This window comes from Myotis yumanensis, unplaced genomic scaffold (genome assembly GCF_028538775.1).
Source record: "Myotis yumanensis isolate MYYU_CA2020_CCGP unplaced genomic scaffold, mMyoYum1.0.hap1 SCAF_16, whole genome shotgun sequence".
Taxonomy (NCBI): Eukaryota; Metazoa; Chordata; class Mammalia; order Chiroptera; family Vespertilionidae; genus Myotis; species Myotis yumanensis.
Genome location: NW_027223767.1, coordinates 29,305,574 through 29,323,640, shown reverse-complemented (window position 1 = coordinate 29,323,640; position 18,067 = coordinate 29,305,574). Strand labels below are relative to the sequence as shown.

At 38.6% G+C, this 18,067-nt stretch overlaps 1 protein-coding gene and 1 non-coding gene across 2 annotated transcripts; one reads left to right on the top strand and one right to left on the bottom strand.

Moving 5' to 3' along the window:
* The first annotated feature begins 475 nt into the window (after nucleotides 1-475).
* SKA2 (spindle and kinetochore associated complex subunit 2) lies at nucleotides 476-16,796 on the top strand. The gene is made up of 4 exons (XM_070393071.1): nucleotides 476-596; nucleotides 8,808-8,814; nucleotides 14,594-14,680; nucleotides 16,669-16,796. The coding sequence occupies exons 1-4, from the start codon at nucleotides 476-478 to the stop codon at nucleotides 16,706-16,708; spliced, it is 255 nt and encodes an 84-aa protein (XP_070249172.1). The 3' UTR covers nucleotides 16,709-16,796.
* LOC138995193 (U6 spliceosomal RNA) lies at nucleotides 13,488-13,594 on the bottom strand. Its single transcript, XR_011468527.1, has one exon. It is a non-coding gene; the product is annotated as a U6 spliceosomal RNA (small nuclear RNA).
* Nucleotides 16,797-18,067: the final 1,271 nt, after the last annotated feature.

The window sequence follows — 18,067 nt, the reverse complement described above, 5'->3', positions numbered from 1 at the left end:
AGAGGCAGGAGAGGAAAGAAGGTGTGTCACTTCCCGTTTGCTCTCTGTGGAAGCCTTTGTGTCATTGGTTGGCTCTTCTTCCGATGGCACCAATCGTAGTCTTCTCGGCTGAGCCCTAACTATGAAATTGAAAGTAGAGAGGGGGATGCAGCCAATGTAAAAATATAAGTATACAGCAACCAACCCTCCGGCGGCATTTTGTGTCTTTGCCCAACTGGAAAAGGTGTTACATGAGGGAGAGGCGTTGCCTAATCGCCAATGGGCGGGCGCTGGTGAAGCGGAGCAGCCAATGAGTGCAAGATGTTGAGTGACAGCTGTCCAATAGGGACGCTCAGTGCTAGTATGGTTTGCGCCTTAAGCGCCGCCGGGGCCTGAGGAATGTCAACTATTCAACATGGAGGAGGAGGTCGATAAGCTGGAATTGATGGTGAGTGTAAAGTGTAGGAGATCTGCTGGGTAGTTTATTTTTTCCCCTATGGCCTCCAAAGTGGAAAGCGATTCAGAGTCGCCGGAAACCCTGGGCGGCGGAGGCTGGACTAGACCCGAGTTCCCTCCTCCTGCACCAAAGGGAGTCGCCGCCGTCTGGTTTTTTAACCGCCGCGGGGGGAGGGGGGCGGGGGAGGAAGGGTTACATCCGGGAGACTGGTGAGGGAAATGGCGGGAGATGCCGAGGGTGTGGGGCCAGTGGGATTGTTTGTTCCTTGCCCTCACCTTTCCGCACCTTACGGACCTGTGGCTGGTGCAGACGTTTGTATTTCTACCAAAAAGATGAGACTGGAATGGTCCCAAAACGTCCCAGAAGGGGAGAGGTCGTTCACACCCAGAAAAGAGGGATGGAGGGTGGGTTTGGGTGGGGATAAACCGAGTGCGGTGGAGGGAAACCCCTTCAGGGCTGAACAGGTTTGCATCCTCCACGGCGGGCTGAAAAGCCTGAGAAGGAGGCTAGACTTGCGCGCTCCACTTCCTAGAGGCCAAGAAAGCTTCTAGACGAGTTTTTGTTTGGCCCTAAGGGGGCAGGCAGCCCTTGGATGGGGGAAGGAGCGATGCGCGCCTGAACCGTGAGCTCCTTTCCCGGTGCGCCGGCAGGATTGGGACCAGGGAGGCACCCCGCTCTCCAGTCTCCGGGTTTCATTCATTTGTGAAAGTTGGGGGCGGGGGCAAACCATTGGAAAGGACTCCCTCTGCTGCTTGGCCTGCGCGAGGGCGCCTCGCTGGAGAGCTGTCCCAGTTTTCTTCTCTGGATCCTCTCACTTGTCCTCTTTATTCTCTCCCTCCCGTCCCTGGACTGCCAGCTTGATCGCCCGCGCTTTTCCCTTCTCTTTTTAGTTCCCCGTCTTCAGTCCTCCTTTCTCACCTGCATTACCAGCTTTTTTGAGTGGACTGGCTTCCTTTCAAACGTGCAATTTGGAAGACACACCCATCCTTGAGCTCCCGTCGGTTTTTCCGTTAAAGAAAAATAAGATTGAGAAGCCAAAATCTTTTCCACCCGCAATGCGCCCCTTCTCTCCTTGCTTTCCCCTGTCATTACTTTTTAGGTATCTTTTTTTTTTTTTTACCTGTGTTGCCCTCTCCAAGCTGAATCTTGGGTCATTTTACCATTCGCACAAGTAATGATCCTGGAAGAAACTGAATACCATCCTCGCCCCTATTCCCATCCCCCAGAACATGTGAGACTCTGATATAACTGATTTTCTTAGATGTATTAATGAATTGTAGTGCCTCATATAAAAATTCGATTTGAACTTTCAGTTGCTTCTAGTGTTTTGAGTTTTAAATTTTGGGGCCGTGGGGGCGGGGGGGGGGGGGGGGTCGTGCTGGAGATAGGGAGAGAAATGGCAGAGAAGAAGGATTTTCTGCAGCTTTCCAAAGCAGTAATAATGGACGTTTAGTTCAAAGTTTTGTTATCTTTATCATTAACTCTCTTTAAAAAAAAAACAACACCCAACCACAAAAACATGTTAAAGAATTCTTAGTAGTTTGATTCTATCCACAGGCATAAATGTTTACATTGTCTTGGTCTTCTCCCCCATTCTGAATTCCCTCCTTATGCACACTTCTGCCTAATTGTAAGATGCTAAGTGATATTACTTTTGCTTTTAACAGTTTTTCTCTCCTCAAGTTGGCTGTTTATTTGAGGTGCCAATTAAGCCTTTTCTGGATTTTGCAATATATTGAGTCAATATTCTCATAGGACTTTTTTTTTTATAGAATGAACATATTTTATTTTAAGGAAAAAATGATTAAGTGTACATCTTGAAAAGTAGGTTTTAGAGAATTATGTGGTAGCCAGACTCTAACTTTTAGATGTTTGAATGATGGGGTAGTTTTTAAAACAATCCTTTTAAAAAAGGAAGAGAAGAAAGGAAGTCTTCTTGAATTCCTTACATCTGTGAACCAGTTTAGTTTCTAAGATTCTAAAGGTAAATAATTTTTTTTCTTTTTTGCTTTTGTTTATTTATTTATTTTTATTGTCTTATTCCCCTTTTCCCTAATTGACCTCCCCCCCCCCATTCCCAGCCCAGGCAAGCCCCCACCGCCCTAGTGTCTGTGTCCATTGGTTATGCTAATAGGCATGCATACAAGTCCTTTGGTTCCTCTCTAACCCTCCCCCACCCCACTCCCTGCCATTTGTCTCTGGATCTATTCTTGTTCATCAAATTATGTTGATCATTATATCCCACATATGAGTGCGATCATGTGATATTTATCTTTCTCCAACTGACTTATTTCGCTTAGCATAATGCTCTCCAGTTCCATCCATGCTGTTGCAAATAGTAAAAGTTACTTCTTTTTTACAGCAGCATAGTATTCCATTGTGTAGATGTACCACAGTTTTTTAATCCACTCATCTGCTGATGGATACTTAGGTTGTTTCCAAATGTTAGCTATTGCAAATTGTGCTGCTATGAACATAGGGGTGCATATATCCTTTTTGATTGGTGTTTCTGGTTTCTTGGTTTATAGTCCTAGAAGTGGGATTACTGGGTCAAATGGGAGTTCCATTTTTAACTTTTTAAGGAAACTCCATACTGTCTTCCACAGTGGATGCACCAGTCTGCATTCCCACCATCAGTGCACGAGGGTTCCTTTTTCTCCACATCCTCACCAGCACTTGTTCTTTGTTGATGATAGTCATTCTGACAGGTGTGAGATGGTATCTCATTGTTGTTTTGATTTGCATCTCTAGGATGATTAGTAACTTTGAGCGTGTTTTCGTATGTCTCTGGGCCTTCTGTATGTCCTTTTAGAAAAGTGTCTATTTAGATCCTTTGCCCAGGTAAATAATTTTTTATGCAATCCTCTGATTTTTAGTTGAAATATTCTAATATCTGATTTATGTGGCCCAGAATTTGAGGTCAAGACACGTTCCAGCTGTCCTGAATTTTGTTCATTTCTTCGTAGGCTCAAACCAACTAAGTAGTTGAACTGGACCATTTAAGGCAGTGGTTCTCAACCTTCTGGCCCTTTAAATACAGTTCCTCATGTTGTGACCCAACCATAAAATTATTTTCGTTGCTACTTCATAACTGTAATGTTGCTACTGTTATGAATCGTAATGTAAATATCTGATATGCAGGATGGTCTTAGGCGACCCCTGTGAAAGGGTTGTTGGACCGCCAAAGGGGTTGCGACCCACAGGTTGAGAACCGCTGATTTAAGGGAAGGTTAATGAAAATAATGGAAAGTTTTTGTAGGGTTCTCTAACTTTTTTCCTTCACTTAATGAGGGTTATTTGTCTAGTGTCCTTCTTTTGTGGTACCACTGATTGTGCACAAAAGGTAGTATAGTGTGATACTTATTTCTATTTCTGGGCTTACATCTGACTTTTGAATTGATTTCTTACCAGTTAGGATGTCAATTGGCTTGCATTCAAGGAAACCTGATACTTAAATATTTACATTTTGGACACCCTCCCATTCTCCCCCGCCCTCTGCCCATTATTCCATTATTATTTTCTCTTTGATTTTTATTTATTTTTTAATATATTTTATTGATTTTTTACAGAGAGGAAGGGAGAGGAATAGAGAGTTAGAAACATCGATGAGAGAGAAACATCGATCAGCTGCCTCCTGCACACCTCCCACTGGGGATGTGCCCGCAACCAAGGCACATGCCCTTGACCAGAATCGAACCTGGGACCTTTCAGTCCGCAGGCCGATGCTCTATCTACTGAGCCAAACCGGATAAGGCTCTTTTTTATTTTTAAAAATATATATTTTTATTGATTTCAGAGAGAGAGGGAGATAGAAATATCAATGATGAGAGAGAATCATTGATTGGCTGCCTCCTGCACACACCCTCCTGGGGATCCAGTCCCCAATCCTGGACATGTGCCATGACCCAGAATGGAACCATACCTACTGGTTCATAGGTGGATGTTCAACCACTGAGCTACACCAGCTGGGCCTCTTTGATTTTTAAGTTTAAGAAAGATGTTTTGATGTTTTAGGGGTTAACTGAAAATTGAAAATGCCCTTTCATAATATTCAGCTAGGTAGGGCTAATGATGTCATGTTTAGGATACGTTGATTCCCTGGAAGTCTGTAAACTAGATAAAAAGCCCTAAGATGGTAAGCGCTTTTTGTATTAAAGATTAAACTAAGGGCTCAGTGCACAAATTCGTGCACCTTGAAAGGAACTGTGGGCCTCAAGGCTGTGGTGGGCACAGGGGTGGGTTCGGCCCATCCTCCATGTCCCCGCTGGGCTCTTCTCACTGTGGCCCCTGGTCCCCTGTCTTCTGACAGTCCCGCACCTGCCACTACTGTTCCCACATGCTGATGGTGCTGGTCCCGCTTGCACCTGCTGATGGTGCGGAGCCATTGGGGCTGGTGCCAGCAGTGGGTGCGAGTGGGGCCGGCGCTATAAGTGGGTGTGAGCAGCGGCTGCTGCCCTGATCACCCTAAGGAGCAGGAGGAGGTGGAGAAGCCCTCAGGGGTGATTAGGTCCGGCAGCTGCCACTTGCACCCACTGATGGAGCCAAGCAATCAGGACTGGTGCCTGGTGCTGGCAGCAGGTGCGAACGCCAGGCGGGACCGAAGGATGCGGGAGCAAAGAATTTTCAGTAACCACCAGAAACTCGCGCCTATGACAGTAACTGGTGCCCCACCTTGGCCTGGCACCCCACTCACCTGCTCCACCATCCCGCCGCTGCTGATGCCGCCATGTTCCACGCTCTGCCGCCTGCTGCAGACACCTGCCATGTTCTGCGTGCACCCCTGTGGTCAGCGCACATCATAGCGACTGGTTGTTCAGTTGTTTCACCATTTGGTCTGTTTGCATATTAGGGCATATTCCAGAGATAGATTGGGTATATAGAGATTGGGAAACATTATTTTACTTTTTTTTTCTTTGATAGTATTCAAAAGACTTGTTTTACATGGCAGTTAATCAATTGCTATGGAGGAGCTAACCAATATATCTCAGCAGAACAGAAATATTTTTGAACTTTGTAAAACTTAGGACATATTTACAAAATTACTTTATCTATATGTATGTTTATATTTCAATATTAATCATAGGTTAGTCATAAAAAACAACCTCATTTTGATGTTTAAGTGTGATTCTTTTTTTTATTTTTAACATTGATAAAAATGTTCTTAGGTTTTGCATGTCTTCTGTCCAAAATGGCAATTCTTCTTTAAATTCTTTTCTCACTGAAGCTTCAACTCTTGCAAGATGCTTTTGTGTTCCTTTTCTACCTTTACTGCTAACGAATGCTCTGACTTTATTGCACTACTGTACTTGACACTAGCAGTGCAATAGTATTGTCAAAGCATCTGAAAGCAGGATGCACACCAGAATTTTGATTCTTGCCTTGCATCTTCAATATCTGTGAGTAATTTACCAAAATCTTTGTTCCTGAAAACGTTTTTTGTATTACAAAAAATTTTATTACCAAAAGTGTTTTAAAAAGTCATAATTTGAAAAAAAGTTTTTAACTAATTAAAAACACTGCATTATGAAACACATTAAGAGAATAATTTTTATAGCTAAAGTGGTTTTGGCTAATCTAAATGAGTAGTACGTACTTTATAATTTGCTACTTTCTGTAACAGATTTTGATTGGCTCTGGCAAATCTCAGGTATTATTTAATTGAATTTTAAAATGAATTAGTAAGTGATTAAAGTAATGCCAGTTATATATTTCCTATGATAACTTTTCCTATATCTTAATCTGTGCATCGTGTGGTAAGTGCTCAAATTTAAAACTTAAGAATTCTTGATTTAAAGTTTTTTCTTTGTAATTGAGATATAATAAAGTATGAATCAGCACTATTTTTTTGTAATCAGTTTTATTAAGATATAGTTTACATACATTAAAACTCACCAATTTTAGGAGTACAATTTGATGAGTTTTAACAAATGTGTATACTCATGTAACCACCATGCCCTCTTTATGCCTTTTTGCAGTCAACCTCTTCTTCCCAAATTCCCTGACAACCACTTGCCTTTTCTAGAATTTCATGTAAATGTACTTATATGCAACATACAGTCTTTGTGTCTGGTTTTGTGTGTTTGTATGTGTGTGTGTGTGTGTGTGTGTCTGGTTTCTTACACTTAACATAATGCTTTTGAGATTTGACCATGTTGTATGTATTAATAGTTGGACCGTTTTTTGTCACTGAGTAATATTCCTTTGTATAGAATATCACATTATCAACTTTGGGTTGTTTCCAGCATTTACCCATTTATGAATAAAATTGTTATAAAGATTGTATTACAAGTCTTTGTGTAAACATAATGTTTTTGTTTCTCTTGAGTAGCATGATAAATATATGCTTGATCTTACAAGAAACTGTTGAAATCTCTTCCAAAGCTATGTATTAGGATTTCAGTTCTACATCCTCACCAACACTTCGTATTGTCATTCTTCATTTTAGCCATTCTCATAGATGTGTAGTTATATCTCATAATTTCAATTTGCATTTCCTCAGTGGCTAATGATATTTAATATATTTTCACTTGCTTATTTGCAGTTGATATATCTTCTTTAGTGAAGTGTCAAATCTTTGCCTATATTTAAATTGAGTTGTTTATCTTTTTATTATTACATTATGAATCCTTTAATTTTCTCTGTTATTTGCCTTCTCACTTAAAATTTTTTGATGCAACCCTAGCCAGTTTGGCTTAGTGGTTGGAGTGTCTGCCCATGGACTGAAGTGTCCTGGGTTCAATTCTGATCAAGGGGGCGTACCTTGGTTGCAGGCTCGATCCCAGGCCCTGGTCAGGGCTGGTGTGGGAGGCAACCAGTCAATGTGTTTCTCTCACATTGATGTTTCTCTTTCTCAGTTTCTCCCTGTTCCTTCCACTCTCTCTAAAAAATCAATGGGAAAAAAATATCCTTGGGCGAAGATTATCAAAAAATTTTTTTATTTAGTCCAATTTATGTTTTATTCTTCTATGGTTTATACTTGCTGTGTTCTAAGAAATATTTGCCTAATTCAAGGTCACAAATACTTCTATGTTTTCTTCTAGAAGATTTATAGTGTTAGTTTTTATATTGAGATCTCTGTTCATTTTGAGTTAATTTTCGTATATGGTATCAGATAAGTGTGGAGGGTCTTTATTTTTGCATATGGGTATCCCCTTGTTTTGGTACCATTTCTTTCCTTTTTTAAAAAATATATTTTATTGATTTTCCACAGAGAGGAAGGGAGAGAGATAGAGAGCTAGAAACATCGATGAGAGAGAAACATCGATCAGCTGCCTCCTGCACATCTCCCACTGGGGACTTGCCCGCAACCCAGGCACATGCCCCTGACCGGAATCGAACCCGGGACCTTTCAGTCCGCAGGCCGACGCTCTATCCACTGAGCCAAACCGGTTTTAGCCCATTTCTTAAAAGGAGTATAATTTCCCCAGTGGATTACCTTAGCTCCTTTGTAGCAGATCAATTGAGCATGTATGGGTAGATTTACTTATTTTTGAACTGTATTTTGTTTCATTATACTGTATCAGCCTATTGTAATTACTGTAGCTTTTATGATTGATGATATTTGCCATTAAAAATGTCCAACTAACCCTAGTTGGTGTGGCTCAGTGGTTGAGCATCGACTTATGAACCAGGAGGTCATGGTTTGATTCCTGGTGAGGGCATATGCCCACGTTGCAGGCTCTCAATCCCCAGTGTGTGGCATGCAGGAGGCAGGCGATCAATGATTCTTTCTCATCATTTATGTTTCTAGCTCTCTCTCTCCCTTCCTCTCTGAGATCAATAAAAATATATTTTAAAAAATTAAAAAATATATATCTTCTGATTCAAGGAGGATGACATACCTGGAGCAACGTCTTACCAAACAATACAGAACTGCAGTGAGAAGCAGAGCTACCAAACTCAGCCCAGCCTAGAGCACCTAGTCAAATCATTTATTGAGAATAAATGATTGTTTTTAAACCACTGAGTTTCTTGGCATCATTTTTGAAGGATGTTGGTTTAATCTAGGCTGTTGTTTGAATTTCTAAACTTACTCAATTCACGTACAAATACATTGGCTAATCCATTCTTAGCAGTATAGTCTAGTTATATGGAAATATCTCATAAGTAAAGGAAACATTGTTTGTCCTGACTCTTAATGAGGGACTAAAGATAAAGCATGTAAAGATATGCTTCTGTGCAACTTCTCTTTCTGGCCCCAAGTTTGATAACATTGCGATCCCTCAATTTAGTGTTACTAGGCTTATCTATAATAATAAAAGGGTAATATGCTAATTATACTGGATGTCCTTCTGGACAGTGGACAAAGCTGGGGCCAGAGGGAAGCCTGGGTCCCAGGTGCCTGCGGGCGGCCAGAGGGACGCCAGCCCAGGTCTTGGGTGTTGCAGGCAGTGGAGGGAAGCAAGCCTGGGTCACGAGTGCCAGAGGGAAGCTGGTGCCAGCAGCCGGGGGAAGTGAGGCCTACTCTTGCACGAATTTTGTGCATCGGGCCTCTAGTTTGTAAATAAAAATACAAGATGCCCAGTTAAATTTGAATTTCAGATAAGCAATATATGACTTTTAGTATAATTATGTCCAAATAGTGCATGGGAGATATTTATACTAGTTTTTTCATTGTTTATTTGAGATTCAAATTTAACTGGGTCTCCTGTATATTATGTGGCAGCCCTACCTCAAATTCCTTCAGAATGTGTTTTCATACAATTGTAAGCAGGATACATTAGATTGTAATGCTTTGTCTATTTATTGATCAAATAATTACCAGCTAGGACTTCTTTTACCTATTGTATGAGGAACTGTGGTAAGCAAAGTTAAATATATAAATAAGCTGGAGAGAAATAAATCACAAAAAAATAAATATGAAGAAAAGTACAGGGTGCTGTGTCTTTGAACAAATATATGTAGTATTTGTCTCATATATAAAAGTCTGTTAGCCCAGCACATAGACACTAGAGGCAAATAAATGTTTACATTGGATGAATGGGAGGGGGTAGAAGTTAACTTTATAAATAAAGATTTCTCCTTTATTATATAAGTAGTGGCTCGGTGCACAGATTCGTGAACATTGAAAGGAAATTAATTAGAAAAAATACTTTAATATCGCTGTTCACCCTTTCTGTGTAATAGAAGTGTCAACCAAATTCACTATCAACAATGACAGATCAAAACACACAGGTGCGATTGGTGCCAGCAAGAGCTTTATATGTTTTGTACATGTGCAAGTCAACGTTTATTTTTAAATTGCCAGTGTGCATCATATGTACCAGCTGGTCGGTCAGATGGTCAGACAGAAGTACGGTTGGTCACTTAGCCTTTTATATATACAGATACCATATTTATTATGAAGACTTAGAAATCCCGGTTAACAAAGGAAAAGGTACATTCTACTCAGAGATAGAACTAAAATCTTGAGGAAAACAGATTTCTTTAGTGGCTTAATTTATCTCCTAGTTTGGATTCAGGATGACCAGGGATACTGGCTTTAGTAGTTTAAAAACCTTTCCTAGATAGTTCCTGCTCAGACATTTATACTTCATTTCATTCCCTGAGGCCTCTTTCAATTTTTTTTTCCATTAATTTAGATAAGCTTTTTTTATTTTTAAAATATATTTTTATTGATTTCAGAGAGGAAGGGAGAGGGAGAGAGAGATAGAAGCATCAGTGATGAGAGAGAATGATTAATCAGTTGCTTCCTGCATGCCCCGTTGTATTTATGTGCCACATTTTGTCTCTTCATCTATTAATGGACACTTGAGTTGCTTCCACCTTTTGTCTATTATGAGTAATGTTTTTATAAACAAGTATACAAATATCTGTATCCCTGCTTTCAATTCTTTTGAGTATATACCTAGAAATATAATTGCTGGATCATATGGTAATTCTACTTTTAATTTTTTTGGTTTTTCTGTGTTTTAAAGTCTGTTTATAATTCTATTTATTTTCTCAAGGATTTTCCACTGGAACTGTGTACACATTACTTAAAAAGGGCATGAGAATTAAAAAAACAAAACAAAAACAACCTTTTGAAAGTAGAAAGCCCAGACTTTTAGCATTTGCCAATTTTCCTGGTGTAAATAGTTCCATCCTGACCAATTTTAAGCTTCCACCATGATGTTATTGAATGTATTTTCCACTATACAGATATGATAGACCTCAAGAGCATAGATAATAGTAAAATATAATAAAATAACTGAAGTTATGATTTTTGAGTAGATGTTTTCAATAAATTTATTGCTTTGTAAATTTATATAATTTAATTCTTACTGATACCTGTGTTTAAAAATTGGCTTGCAAAGTGGATGAAAATTTAGCTGATTCTATCAAACCATTGATTGGAAGCACACTCTGCCATTTCTTATTAATCTATAAGTTACTCAAAAGCAGGAACCACTTCTTTTTGTTACTATTTGATGGATTTTATTTTACTTTTAAATATATTTTTATTGATTTCAGAGAGGAAGGAAGAGGGAGAGATAGAAACATCAATGATGAGAGAGAATCATTGATTGGCTGCCTCCTGCCCACCCCCAACTGGGGATCGAGCCCGCAACCCAGGCATTTGCCCTTGACTGGAATCGAACTTGGGACCCTTCGGTCCGCAGTCTGATGCTCTATCCACTGAGCCAAACCAGCTAGTGCATGTTTGATGGATTTTAACATATTGTGGACCTCCAGGTATTACAGGAAGTCATAGCTGAAACTACTCTTTTAACAAGAAGACATTGTTAAATGGAATATGGGATTATGCTAATTAAACTTTAAGCAGAACTAAAATGTTGAGTTAAAAACACACACATAGGGCCCAACCGTTGTGGCTCAGTGGTTGAGTGTCAAGCTATGAACCAGGAGGTCATGGTTCATTTCTGGTCAGGGCACATGCCCAGATTGCAGGCTCCATCCCCCGGTGAGGGGCATGCAGGAGGCAGCCCATCAGTGATTCTCTATCATCATTTATGTTTCTGTCTCCCTCTCCTTTCCTCTCTGAAATAAATACATATGCATATATATTTAAAAAACAAAACAAAAAACACATAGGTCCTGGTCCTGGCTAGGTAATTCATTTGGTTGAGCATTGTCCTGATATGCCAAGGATGTGGGTTCAATCCCCAGTCAAGAAACATACAAGCATCAGTCAGTGAATGCATAAATAAGTGGAATAACAAATCTCTCTAAAGAGTTTCTGATAAAAATCAATCAATAAAATAATTTTAAAGAACTCCTCATAGGCCTAAGAGTTTCTGGTTCATAAACAATTCAGGGCTTCCAGATTAGAGATTGTTTTAAAGTAACCCTAAAGCCACAAATGCCATAATGTTAAGAATTCTGTGGTAATTTGTTTTAAAAACTTTTATTTAAAATTATGCTTTAGAATGTCATGTAAAACCTTGTGTTATATATAAAGCTATGAAATTGTGGTCTATTTCAGTAATTAAACCAATTCAGTACTTGAATGCTTAGAGCCTTTGTTTAATTTGATTTGCCCTCTCCTTTATCCCCCTCCCCATCCTCTCCATCCACATGTTATATAGGTTTGTGCACTCTGTTTATATAAAGGAAAAGATAATCCCCTACATATTCTAATATGGGAAATTATGCCAGCAGTAATTTCTTTATACATACCTATACATATATAGTAATTATTAGTATGCTTATAAAGTCTTATTATCAATTAATTTACTTTTGGCATCTAATCTAACAAGTACCAGTATATAAGACATGAAAAGCCTCTCTCTTTTTTTTGGATTTTAAAAATATATATATTTTTTATTGATTTCAGAGAGGAAGGGAGAGGGAGAGAGATAGAAACATCAATGATGAAAGAGAATCATTGATCAGCTGCCTCCTGCATGCCCCACACTGGGGATCCAGGCATGTGCCCTTGTAACCAAACAATCAATGGGTCCCTGCTGCCTGCCACTACTTGAGCCAATTAAGCGCAGAGACAGGGTTGAATCATATATGAGCATTTATTCCAATACTGCCGGCAGTATGGGAGAGCAGCAGGTCATCCACAAAATCTGCTCTGCAGCCCCCCATAAGCCAGCTGCTTATATAGGGTAGGACAAAGATTACAAAAAGCCTCTATTTTTTGGAAAACACTTAAAAAATTTTTTAAAGTAACAATGTCTACATTTTTTGTTTGTTTGTTTTTTAGGCTCATAGCAACTCCTTTGCTGTTAAGAGATTTTTGGAAAAAATTTAAAAGCAAAAACTGGCTTTCCTCTCTCCTTTTATTTCCACTCCAAAAATTTTTGGTTATTTTTTTTTATTTTATTTTTTTTAAATATATTTTATTGATTTTTTACAGAGAGGAAGGGAGAGAGATAGAGAGTTAGAAACATCGATCAGCTGCCTCCCGCACATCTCCTACTGGGGATGTGCCCGCAACCCAGGTACATGCCCTTGACCGGAATCGAACCTGGGACCTTTCAGTCCGCAGGCCGACGCTCTATCCACTGAGCCAAACCGGTTTCGGCAAATTTTTGGTTATAAAGATAGAACTTTGGTAATTGCGAAATTTTCCATTCAAATTTAGGTCAATGATGAGAGCAATTGGTGATGAAATTTTAGTATATCTCTTTCTGAAATTTTGTTCAATGATGACAGTTCCTGATCTTAGAAAGCATTTGAACTTCTGAGAGCCATTTTATCTTACTTTATATTCCAAAGTAGAGGCCTTAATCTACCTTTTGTGTAATGAAATATCTGCAGACTGTTTCTCATTAGACCTGAGAACTACTTTTACAGTGGGTTTTTTTGGCTTTTACTCTTCCGACTACGGGTTCAAAATTTTAAGAACCAATCTTTAGTTCAGAGCTTAAGTGTATAATAAGGTCCAAATTCTATCCCCAAAGCAGTCTCCTACGCTGTAGGCTAGGCAATTTCCCTATGGAAATCATGTTTTGCCTTTCATAGTAAACTCATAGATGTTTCCTTGATAAATTCAAGGCAGTACCTGCTTTAAAGTAATATAAAAGATGCGGAATTTCAAAAAGCTAAGAATAATTTATAAATTAAACACATTCAGATATAAACCACTTTTTCTTTTTTTTTAAATATGGAATCATTCACGAATTTGCTTGTCATCTTTGTGCCGGGGCCATGCTAATCTTCTTTGTATTGTTCCAATCTGTATATATAATAGAGAAATATGCTAATTAACCGGGACACCGTAATGGGTCTACCAAACAGGAGGAGGTTGCGCTGCAGCGTCGGGGGCTGGGCGGCAGGGGGAGGGTCTGATCAGCAGTGGCCGTGGCTGCTTCAAGGGCTGGAGAGGGAGGTAGGGCCAGACTGGCAGCGGCTGCAGCTGCTGCTGGGCCCCGGGAGTGAGGCAGGGCTGGACCGGCGACTCGAGGGTGGGCGGCGTCCTGCGATTTCGAATTGTGCTCTGGGCTCCTAGTTTTAGTATATGTGCTGCTGACGCGAGCATTAAACTCCTTTTTATGTTAGATATCCTTTCCAGCTTTTCTGTATGTACATACACATATTTAGGTCTGTGGTAGCTTTCCCTTTTTTTTTTCCCTGAGAGGTGTACTACAGATGATGGTTCTATCCTAGGACCTACGTTCAATAAATTGGGTCTATTCAGACGGCTACTTTTGTGGCATACTAGTATGTAGTTTTCCTTGTATAATTTGTGACTTTAAGCTCTCTAATTTTGGTCTGTGTAGCATTAATTTTAGTTTTTTGGTTAATAGGGTTGCAGATAATGGAAACTGTGAGAATCCCTGAAAATAAATTTGTTCTGTGTTTTAACTTGAAACCTCATTTCCTACGAGAGAGGAAAAACCACTGCCCATCTGATGAGGGTGTCAGTGACCCTAGGGAGTTCTTGAAGACATTGTTAGTTACTGTATTAATATATGATGGTGGTGGCTTCTTGGTATTTTAATTTTGGCTCAAAATCTAAGACACATGCAGAGAGAAATGATTTTCAAAATGTTAACTAGTTTAAGAAATTTTTAATATAGCCTGGTTATTATAGGCCATTTAGGGTTTTTTTTATACCTTTTTATTTCCATATTTTCAAAATGAGTTGTATATCACATTATTAAAATACTAAAAAATATAAAGAGAAAATAAAGAATAGTTGCAGGATAATGTTTATTAATATGACTTTTGGTTCACAGAATAATGATTTATGCTGATTTTTAGTTCCAGAAAGCTGATTCTGATCTGGATTACATTCAATGCAGGCTGGAATATGAAATCAAGACTAATCATCCTGATTCAGCAGGCGAGGTAATCTGCAAAATCAATGTCTTTTCAACAGAATATTTTATCAAAAGATTTTCTGATAGTATTTCTAATAGTGATTATAATAATTACAGTATTAAGTACTGAACTCATAGAATCTTAAAATCTTTTTATGTTGGAAACTTGGTCACAGCATATTATTGTACCCATGGTCAAGGAAATTTGTGGCTATTTTATTTTTTTAACCCTTATAAAAGAATTATTGAGTCAGGAGATACGAACCATTGTGGAAGCCTTTGAAATTGTGAGAGAATATAGATACCTCTAGAACAGTCTATCTATCTATATAAAAGCCTAAGTGACTGTTGTGACCGAACGACTGTATAAAAGTTTAATAAATAGAAAATATACTACAAAAAAAAGACTGATAAAATAATTCTGCAGAGAGTGATCAAGACCTATGGCATGGCCATTACAAGTAGGAAAGGAACAGAAGATAGACACTATGAAAAAAAGAATACTTAGTATATTTGATATGGTCAAAGAAATAATAAATAGCATCAAATATATATTAAGATGCCTTTAGGAGTATCTACTCATTATACATCCCCTCTCACCCTTAGGGGTAGATTTTCTACCATGTTTCTAGATACTGGACATTGTATTGGGTAAAAGATCTCCAGTAGGAAAACTGGAAAAATACAGTAAAAAATGTCTTTTATGGAATAGTGGCTATATTTTAAAAAGAATTTGAAAAACCAATGTAATTTAAGGGTGTCCCAAAATTCACGCAAGTAATTTTGATAGAAAACACAGGTTTATAATTAAAAATTGTAAATTTTTTATTAATTCATAAAGTATACGGTATAGGGTTATGTATGGAATAGCATATCGGGTAAATGGCCTCCACGGCTTTGCTGGCACATACGCACTCTTTTTTTGAAATTTTCCATGACCGTTTTGCATAAATGTGGCTGAATTTCCTTGATACAGCGCTCAATTTCCTCCTTCAAGGTGTGGGTGGTCATGGGCTTGTTGGCATAAACCTTAGACTTCAAAAAACCCCGAAGAAAAAAGTCCAATGGCGTTAAATCGCATGATCTGGGCAGCCAATTCTGATCACCAAAACGGGAAATTACATGACCAGGAAATGACTCGTGCAGTAATTGAATTGTTTCTCGGGCTGTATGGCATGTGGCACTGTCTTGTTGAAACCACATGTCGTCCACATCCATATCTTGCAATTTAGGCACAAAAAACTGGATTATCATGTCGCGATAGCGAGCACCATTAAATTCAAATCTTGCGTGAATTTTGGGACACCCTTTATAAATACAGTTGCTTGAGCTGACATGAATTTTACAAAGTGAAATCAATGAATTAGTATTTATACATACTTAAGCCTCATGGCAGTATGTTTAAGAATTTATAAGTGGCTTCAAGTTGTCTTATTCCTTAATGACAAATTAATATAGTTCCTTTAATCATCTTCTGAATAGTATTTAGAATTGTATTTTAGAAATATTATGTAATTAATTGTTGTGAACTATGCATCAAATATGTATCTAAAATGACCTTATTTGCTGTTTAATGTTGCTTTTTTTGTGAGCTATTTCTGTACATAGGCTTTATTTTTTTTAATTTATTTTTTTACTATAGTTGATATTTCAGTGTTATTTTATATTAGTTTCAAGTGTATAGCATAGTGATTAGACAATTATATAATTTACGAAGTGATTCCCCCCGTTAATTCTAGTACCCACCTGACACCATACGGGTTACACTATTATTACACTATTATTGACTATATTCCCTATGCTGTACTTCTGCACCTAGGCTTTAAATTTCTTTAGAATAGAATCTAGGTCTTACTTCTTTCTTCCCCTTTCCCATCCTTGTCACACAATTGTATAATAAAATACAGTGTTTGATTAAATGGACGGTAAAATGTGTTGCATAAATTTTAATTATAAAAAGAAGCTTAATTTTTCACTTCCACAATTTAATATATATTAATTTTTTTCCTGATATAGAAAAATCCAGTTACACTCTTACAGGAATTGTCAGCAATAAAGTCCCGATATCAAACTTTGCAGGCACGCTTTAAGCCAATTGCTGATGAGCAGAAAGAGATTAAGAGCCGCATTTGTGCTACTTTCAATAAGACTATGACCATGATACAAGAACTACAAAAGCAAACAGACCTGGAGGTAATGCTTTCAATTGACATGTTGCATACTGTTCGCTGGTTGTTTCTCAGCATCTATGTTCTTCCTTCCTGCCTTACAGAGTACTGATTTTCTTGAGATGTGTGCTGTCCCTCACAGCCTCATGCCTGAGGTAAATAAAGCTGGCACTATCCTCAGCTTCAGTGTGTGCCTGATAGACAGTGGGAATGGATTTCCTTTAAGTAAACTTAATTCAGGAATGGGTTTGTAACCCAACTGACATGTGAAGAGGGAGTCTGGAAGTGGGAAATGAGGAAGAGTTTCCTCACTAATGAGAGAGCCTTGGCAAGAGAAAACTTTTCTTTCTTTTTTTTAAAAAAAATATTTTTATTGATTTCAAAGAGGAAGGAAGAGGGAGAGAGAGAAATATCAATGATGAGAGAGAATCACTGATCAGCTGCCTCCTGCACACCCCCTACTGGGGATAGAGCCTGTAACCTGGGCATGTGCCCTTGACTGGAATCGAACCTGGGACCCTTCAGTTCGCAAGCTGATGCTCTATCCACTGAGCCAAACCAGCCAGGGTGAAAACTTTTTTTGTATAAACATTTTGTATAAAGGTGATGCCTAGCATCACCTCTTAAAGATAAAGCTACCATTAAGAATATCAGAGCTGTGAGATGGGAAAAACTGAGTCTTTATCTGATGAACAGACCAGCCCTAAAGTCTGTTCTATTTATTTTGCAATAATAATAACTTGTATTACTTACCCATTTTGAAATGTGTTTCTTTTACTTGCAGCTAAAAATATCTTAATTATCGTTCAAAATTTAGCCCAAGTTTCTACTTCTGAGGAAACTTCCCGATTATTTTTGTTTACTTTCTTTATCAAAATACTTTTACATACAGCATTCAGACTTGACTTCTTTGGTTCTGTCCAATTATAGTCTTTAAATTGTTTGACATCTTGGTCTTGTTTCTTCAACTTTAAAAAAAATTTTAAATATATTTTTATTGATTTTAGAGAGGAAGGGAGAGGGAGAGAGACAGAAACATCAATGATGAGAGAGAATCATTGATCAGCTGCCTCTTGCATGACCCCTACTGAGGATTGAGCCCCTAACCTGGGCATGTGCCCTTGACTGGAATCGAACCCAGGACCCTTCAGTCGCAGGCTGAAGCTCTATCCACTGAACCAAACCAGCTAGGGCTGTTTCTTCAACTTAATTGCAAGTTCTTTGGAAGCTCAAACATCAAAGCACTT